The sequence below is a fragment of the Propithecus coquereli genome, unplaced genomic scaffold, assembly GCF_000956105.1.
Source record: "Propithecus coquereli isolate 6110/MARCELLA unplaced genomic scaffold, Pcoq_1.0 Scaffold17, whole genome shotgun sequence".
Classification (NCBI taxonomy): domain Eukaryota; kingdom Metazoa; phylum Chordata; class Mammalia; order Primates; family Indriidae; genus Propithecus; species Propithecus coquereli.
The window spans coordinates 5,937,045-5,946,025 of record NW_012141635.1 but is presented as its reverse complement, the minus strand read 5'-3'; the positions used below and the strand labels follow the sequence as shown (position 1 = coordinate 5,946,025).

Genomic DNA, 8,981 nt, shown 5'->3' with positions numbered 1-8,981 from the left:
GCTCTTGCTCAGGCTGGTCTCGAACTCCTGACCTTGAGCGATCCACCCACCTCGGCCTCCCAGAGTGCTAGGATTACAGGCATGAGCCACCGCGCCTGGCCCAGAGCCTATATTTTTAAGCAACTGTATGGATATACCATGATTTATCATACCAATTCTCTAACAATAGACACTTAGGTATTTGCCAATTACAAAAACCAATTAACATGAGAGGAATAATATTTGTAAATGCTTATTTTACTGTGCCAAAAAGATACATACATATTAAGATTATTTTTATATTAAAAAGTTAGAAAAGTATATGTATCAGAAGTTAAAGAAGTCCACATCATTTATATTAAAATGATTCCTTTTTTCCCTATTTTCTTTTATTGTGGTAAAACACACATAAAATTTACCATTTTAACCATTTTAAGTGTACATTTCAGTGACATTAAGTACATTCACATGTGTAACCATCACCGCCATCCATCTCCTGAACTTTTCACCTTACAAACCCGAAACTCGGTAGTCATTAAATAACTCCCCATTCTCCCCTGCTTCCCGTTCCCTGGCAAGCACCATTCTACTCCTTGTCTCTATAAATTTGACTACTTTAGCTCATAAAGTGGAATCATCATACAGTATTTGTCCTGCGGTGACTGGGACAAAGGTTCATACATGTTGTATGAACTAAATTTCCTTCCTTTTTAAAGATGAATTATGGTCTACTGTATGTACACACCACATTTTGTTTTTTCACTCATCCATCAACGCACATTTGGGTTGCTTCTACCTTTTGGCTATTACAAATAATGCTGCTATGAATGTAGGTATACCAATATCTGTTAAAGTCTCTATTTTCAATTCTTTTGATATATAGGAAATAGACTGCTAGATTATATGATAATTCTGTTTAATTTTTTTGAGGAGTAGTCATACTTCTTTCCACAGTGACTATACCATTTTACATTCTCATCAATAGTGCAAGAGGATTCTAACTTGTCCACACCTTTGCCAACACTTGGTATTTTTTGGATTTTGTTTGATAATAGCCATACTAATAAGTATAAAGTGGTATATCATTGTAGTGTTTTTTTGTTTGTTTGTTTTTGAGACAGTCTCACTTTGTTGCCTGGGCTAGAGTACATTGGTGTCATTATAGCTCAGTACAACCTCCAACTCCTGGGCTCAAGCAATCCTCCGGTCTCAGCCTCCCGAGTAGCTGGGACCACAGGTGGGTGCCACCACCCGCAGCTAATTTTTTCAATTTTGGTAGAAACGGGGTCTTGCTCTTGCTCAGGCTGGTCTTGAACTCCTGAGCTCAAGCAATCCTCCTGCCTTGGCCGCCCAGAGTGCTAGTATTACAGGTGTGAGCCACTATGCCCAGCCATCACCGTAATTTTGGTTTGCATTTCCCTAATTATTAGTGTTCCATGGTGAGGTCTATGCAAACTGACCCCCAAAGGCCAAGGAAGCTGAGAGGCCAAAGAAAGAGGCTGACAAATCAATTTTCTCAGAAAGAAACATTTAATAAGGACTTACAAACAGAAGCCATGTCCTAGTTGGTGGAGAGATGGTGGATACCCGCCCTGCTACATGCCAGACCCAGGGCTTACATACCAAAGGGAAGTAATGTGTAGGACAACTGATTGACCACTTGGGGAGGCAAGACTTTGCCTAAAGGCACGATTCATGGTAAGTACTTGTTTATAACAACATCAAGGCTGTGTGGACCTAAGGGCAGGATTTAAAGCAAGCAAGTATAAGTAGAAATCTTAGAGGCATTCCTGGAACTGGCGTGAATCATAAGTCAACACGGCCAATTAACATCCAAGATGGAGTTGCTTTAGCCTCCACAATCAGTGATGTTGATCATATTTTCACCATCATTTGTGCTTACTGGCCATTAATATTATTGTAAAAAGAATTGTTTTTCTTAATTCCTTTTTCTGGTTGATTTTTCATTGTTAGTGTATAAAAAATATAACTAGTTTCTGGGTATTGTTTGTATCCTACAACTTTGCTCAACTTGTTTATTATCTCTAACAATTTTTTGTGCAATCTTTAGTTTTCTATATTTAAGATCATGTTATATGTTAACAGAGAAAATTTTTCTTCCTTCCCAATTTATATGCCTTTTATTTCTTTTTGTGGTCTAACTGCTCTAAGACTTTCATTACTGTTGCTCCATAGAAATATTGATTTATGGAGATGCCCCCTATAATATTAGAGAGAGAAATGATTTCAGGAGTTTTGTAGGGCTTTACCGTGAAGGAATATGTAAACGTGTTAGTTTGCATATCAAAAGCTGTCTCACCCCAGGAGGGCATCTCAAAGGTCAGTGACAGCTGCTTTCCAAGGTGATGCTGCAGTCTCAAACCTGTGATTTTTGCCTGCTTTGAACAAGAAAGCAGGTTTGGATGGAGCCACGGGATGAGAACTGATCAAAGAGTGTCTGCCCGAGAGACAGACACCTGTGGCTAAAAGCAATTAGCCCAAGGGACAGTTCCTGCTTGACACCTGACTACCTGTCTCCATCCACAATAACTAGATAAAGAAATATGGAGCCACTATATTTCTGTTTAACTCTTCTGTTAAGTGATAGCTTTATCTTAGAACTTAGAAGTTTGTCTTTGAAAGATTTTGTAACCATTTGTTCATGTAGATAAATTAAGGGATCTATAGAAGCCTTTTGGGAGACTTCTAACCTAAGACCAACTACCTGTTATTATGTAAACCTGTTACCCCTGGCAACCGATCTCTGTACCTATAAATACCCATGTGAAACTTCACTCGTGGCTTCACAGTTCACGGAAATACTGTGGGGTCTCCCAAGCCCTCCCTTTATAAATCTATATCTATAAAACTGTATCTTCGTCTCTGTGTATTCTGTTATTTCTATATTCTATTATTTTCTGTTTTCTGTTATTTCTTTATTCTTTGCGACGACCCCTGCCTAAGGGACCCAATTTTTTGCTGGAAGCATAGCTAACTCCCCACACATTACTATGTTGAACAGTGCTGGTAAAAGTGGGCATCCTTATCTTCTTCCTGATTCTAAAGGAAAAGGTTTCAGTCTTTCACCACTGAGTATAAAGTTGGCTGTGAGTTTTTCACATATGGCCTTAATTATGTTGAGGTAACTTTCTTCTATTTTTAGGTTGTTGGGTGTCATTACCAAGAAAGAGTGTTAAATTTTGTCAAATGCATTGTTCCGTATCAATTGATATAACCACACCATTTTTTCTTTCATTCTGTTATTGTTGTATATTATATTGATTGATCTTCATATGTTGAACCATTCTTGCATTCTAGGAATAAATTCCAGTTGATCATAATGTGTGACACTTTTAATATTCTGAATTTAGTTTTCTAGTATTGGTGAGGATTTTTACATCACTGCTCATAAGGGATATTGGTATATAGTTTTCTTTTTCTGTGGTGTCTTTGCCTGGTTTTGGCATCATGATAATGTTGGTTTCATGGAATCAGTTTGGAAGTGTTCACTCCTCCTCAATTATCTGGAAGAGTTTGAGACAGACTAGTATTAATTCTTCTTTAAAACATTTTGTAGAATTCACCAGTGAAGCCATTAGGTCCTGGACTTTTCTTTGTTGGGATGTTTTTGATAACTGATTCAATATTTTATTATGTTTGTTCAGATTTTCTGTATCTAATTAAGGTAATTTTTGTGTTTCAAGGCATTTTGTTGGGGCACAATTATTTATAGTACTCTCTTAAATTCTTTTTATTGGTATTAATGTCCCCTTTTCCATTCTCATTTTAATTGAATCTTTTCTTTTTTTCTTAGTCAAACTAGCTAAAGGTTTGTCAATTTTGTTGGTCTTTTCAAAGAACTTGGTTTTGTTAATTTTCTCTATCATTTTTCCATTCTCTGTCATTTATCTATGCTTACTTTATTGCTTTATTTTTTTTTTACTTTGCTTTTTTATTTTATTGCTTCTACTAGCTTTACATTTAGTTTATGCTTCTTTTTATAGTTTTAAGGTATAACATTAAGTTGTTGAACTGAGATTTTTCTTTTTTAATGTGTTTACAGCTATAAATTTTCCTCTAAGTACTACTTTCAATACACTTCATAAGTTTTGATATATTATTTTTTATTTCTCTCAAGATATTTGTTAATGTCCCTTGTGGTTTTTTTTACTGATCTGTGTGTAATTTAGGAGTATACTGTTTAATTTCTACATGTTTGTTGGTTTTTAAGTTTTCTTTCTGCTACTGATTTCTAGTTCCAGTCCATTTTGATGAGAAAATATATTTTTTATGATTTCAATCTTTTAAAATTTATTAAGGCCTATTTTATGGCAAGATCATTCCTTTTTTAAGATAGTAGGACAAAGGCTATTTTGTCCTGAATGAGGTTTTTCGGTTCTTTGTTATTTTTGTTTTTTAAGAAGTGAGATCTTGGATATGTCGACCAGATTGGACTCAAACTCCTGGGCTCAGGTGATCCTCTCGCCTCAGCCTCCTGATTAGCTGGGACTACAGTCATGTACCATTGCATTGGCTTGATTGAGGCTTTTAAGCTACAATATAAAATTCTACTTTAACAAAATGCAATTAGAAAATGAAGAAACAATGACCTAAGACATGTTTTATTCACTGTACAGATGCAAATAAGCACCTGAAAATGTGTTCAACATCACTAGCCAGGAGGAAAATATAAATTATACCCACAATTAGATATCACTACATACCTATAAGAATATGTAAAATAAAAAATAGTAACAACACCAAATTCTGCTGATGATGCAGAGAAAATGAAGTGTTCACACATTTCTACATGGAATTTAAAATAGCATAGCCACTCTGGAATAAAATTTGGCAGGGTTTCATAAAACTAAGTATGGATTACCATACAATCTAGCAATTGCACTCTTAGAAATTTATCCCGTAGAAAGGAAATCCTATGTTCACACAAAAACTTATACACAGAAGTTCACAAAAGCTTTATCTGTAATAGTCAAAAACTGGAAATAACCCAAATGTCCTTCAGTGAGAGAGTTAACAAACTGTGGTGCATTCATAACATGGAATACTACTCAGCAATTAAAAAAATAGACTGTTGATACATGAAACAATGCAATTCAGGTATGCTGAATAAAAAAGGCCATTCTCAAAAGGTTATATATCATATGACTTTATCCATATAACATTCTCAAAATGTTATAGACACAGAGAATAGATAGTGGTTTCCAGAGATTAAAGATGGGAAGAAGGAATAGTATGAGGTAACCTTGTCATGATGGGAGAGTTGTATATCTTGACTGTAGTGATGGCTACATGAATCTGCACATAAGATAAATGAAATAAAACCAAACACATGCACATACACATGCATGAATGCATGTAAAACTGGTAAAATTTGAATAAACTCTTTGGGCTGTGTGAATGTCAATTTACTGGTTTTGAGGATGTTACCATTAAGGGAAACTTGGTAAAATCAGACTTCCCTGTGTTTTTGGTAACTTCTGAATCTATAATTATTTCAAATAAAAAGTTTTAAAAGAAAACAGCTACCTAAAGTTTTAAGTAAGGTAATGTAATATATATCTTTTAACATTTATGCTTTATCAAAGCTCATTATCAGAAATCCTAGTTTATAAATTTGAGATTTTCCTTTAAAAAAAATAGGGTACATACTGCTTTTAGTAAGAAATGAAGTATAACTACAGCACAACTGCAGCAGTAAGGCCAATTGTGTTGCCCTACCACACTAAGATACTATGCATCATTATTGCAGGTCCGTAAGTACCTGCGAAAGCCATGCAGACGTGGTCATCAAGGGCACAAATCTTCCTTACAGTTCTTTCATCCTGAAGCTTCGCAACAGATTTTTTTTCTACCCCAAGCACAACTATGTTGGTACCTCGAATTCCAACCTGTCAAGTCATTTAAGAAAACATAATCAGTTGTCAGTTTAAAGTATAAAATCAAGTTATTCTAAAATTCTAAAATCAAGTTATTTATGACTTAGGAGAAAAGACTCATCTTTAAACATTCAATAAAAATGAGAAAAGTAGACATCTAGGAAAACAGCTTCATAGGTATGGGTATACTGGAAGTTCATTCCCCAAACTCAAAGCAAAAAAGACAAATAGAAATTACAAAGAAAATACCAATGCTGAAACTACATGAGTGTCCTAATCTCACACAACACACCTGAAAAAGTGCTATCTAGAAACAGTAAGTCCTCACTTAATGTCATTGATAGGCTCTTGGAAATTGTGGCTGTAGGTGAAACAACATATAACAAAATCAATTTTACCACAGGCAAATCGATATAAGTAAGAGTCAAGTTCCTATGAAATATTTCTGGTCACAAAAACATCACCAAACTTCTAAATAAAGACCTAAAACACTTCTAATAGTAAACACTGAAATAAATGTGAGCTATGCATACACCTGAGAAAGATTAATAAAAACAAGTAAGATAATTGTTTACCGAATTTTTGGTGAATCAGTGAGTGATGGCTGTCACAGTGGTGGTGGGTTAAATCAAGGAAGGTTTTCAAAGCAAAATTGTAAGGAGCACATCCTACCACCATGCAGTTCAAAAACCAAATATCATGAGCTCCCTGAGTGCTTTTGTAATGCATTGTTTACTGTCCTCATTTGTATTACACTTTATTTTATTATACAATTATTTGTATTCATTCATTCATTTTCCAACCTGCTTATCCCAGTTCAGGGTTGTGGGTGGCTGAAGCCTATCCCAAAAGCTCAGGGTATGAGGTGGAAACCAACCCTGGATAGGACACCATTCCACTGCAGGGTGGGTTCACACATACACACTCACACTCACTCAGACTGGGACAATTTAGCCATGTCAATTATCCTAACATATATATCTTTAGTATGTGGGAGGAAGCTGGAGTATTTGAAAAAACCTCCTACAGACAGGGGAGAACAGGCAAACTCCACATAGACAGGGGTCTTGAATGGGAACCGATTTTTTTTTCCATCATCAACATTATAACAAAATGACGTTAAATAAAATGACATTATTTGAGGATCTGCTGTGCAGTATGATATGAACCAAAATGGAAGACTATGCTAGGAATTCATGTGGTTTCCTCATAGAGTGGGTAGTACTTGGATTTTCCAGCCTTTAGAACCATGAGAAACAAACTTCTGTTGTTTACAAGGTATCAGTGGCCAAATCCAGAAACAAGAGGAATCATCTTTGACTCCTCCCCCTCTCCAGTACCTCTTACTCACTCTGCCAACACCATCCAAACAGTCATCACATTGTATAAACTATATTGCTAACGTTTCTCTGGAATCTGCCTTATTTCCATTTCTGCCCCAATTCCTAGTAAAATCTATTAATAGTATCACATCTTCACAGACTCCTAACTGTTCTCCCGGCTTTTACTCTTGACATCATCCAATTTGCTGACCACAATGTAGCCTAAGAAATCTTTGGAAAATAAAAAATGATAATCTGAATGTGTCATACTTCTACTTAAAACTTGAACAAGTAGGGACAATTTCTCACCAAGCAAACCAACACAGCACAGGGCTATACGTGGGACAATGGATGGAGGGACTATAATATTCACTCTTTGTCCTTCTGCAGAGAGGCTAACCACACAGAGGCTTTCTCTGTACAGAAAAAGCATTGCCATCAGGAACTCTGGACTCACATCTCAACAGTTCTCTCAGAGTAGGAAAGCTACCACTGTCTCATTAGAAAAGTCTTAAGGGCAGACTTATATCAGCTAGATTTGAGTCACATGCTCATTGCTGTGGCTAGGAGAATAGAAACTATGAAGGATCCTACCTGGCTCATGTGAGTACCTCTGTGGTTGGACAAATGAATGACAACAGCCACACCGAAACTGCTGAAGGCCTCTTACTCCCTCGGGACAAAGTATATTCTCATTTACATGGTTCAAAGGCATTCCACATGATCTGGCACCAGTTTCTACCTTCACCTCTTCCAATTTTTCCATTGCTTCAGAATGCTGAATGCCTTTCATTTCGTAGAATATAGTTGCTTTTTGCTACTTGTCTTCCCACAAGCTATTTCCTTTGTGTAAAATACTCTTCATTCTTTCCTTTTCCTCTCTTGGCTATGTTTCATCCTTCAGGTGTCCACTTAAATATTACTTTTTCAGGGGGACTTCCCTGACCCCTAGAATTCCCACAATGCTCCATATCTTCCCCATTATAATGCTCATTTAGGCCTTGTTAGGACTATTTACTTAATCATCTAACTTTCTTGCTAGGTAGGTAAACTCTCTGTAGACAGGGATTGAGTCTACCTTGTTCATGATGAAACTGTATGGCCCATTACCATGTTTGACATATGTAAGTGTTCAAAAAAAATGTCTTGAAATAACAAATGAATGTGCTGGAAGAACCATAGATGAAATTGAAGGAAAACGAGAAAACAACAGAATAGTAAGCAATAGCAGCTACAAATTAAGTACTTTCTGCAAACCAGATTCTGTGTAAGATGCTTAACATGTACCATTACCTCATTTGACTCTCACATCAACCCTATGAAGCAGGTGCTATTTTGATTCCTATTTTACCACTAAAGAAACTGAAGCTTAGAGAAGTTAATTGTCTTAAATGATACATATCTGGTTTCCACATTCATGATAATGACAGCTAATTAATATGCCAATATTTACTGAACAAATTTCCTTGTATAAACAGCAGAGGCTTTGGAGCTAGAAAAATTTGAGCATGAATATGGATTCCATCACTCTCTAGCTAGGTACTTTTAGCAAGTATGAAAGCTTTCGAATCATAGTTTCACATATATAAAAAGGGGATTAAATACTGTCTTTAATGCTAGATAATATACATAAAATGCCTGGTAAAAGTGTTACTTTAATGTTACTTCTTCCTTCGGCCCCTCCATTGTATATGGTGTGGTAGAAATACAAAAAAGAATTATGCCATCTAAATCCTCAAAGATCTTACTATCCCATTGGTACAAGATAATTTATTTATTTATT

General features: G+C 35.9%; 1 protein-coding gene across 1 annotated transcript in view; it reads right to left on the bottom strand.

The window, feature by feature from the left end:
- Positions 1-8,981, bottom strand: part of PSMA8 (proteasome (prosome, macropain) subunit, alpha type, 8) — a 66,454-nt gene that overhangs the window by 54,727 nt on the left and 2,746 nt on the right. The window contains exon 2 of the mRNA XM_012641753.1: positions 5,762-5,888. Within this exon, the coding sequence (XP_012497207.1) occupies positions 5,762-5,888 (127 nt within the window). The remainder of the gene's footprint in view (positions 1-5,761; positions 5,889-8,981) is intronic.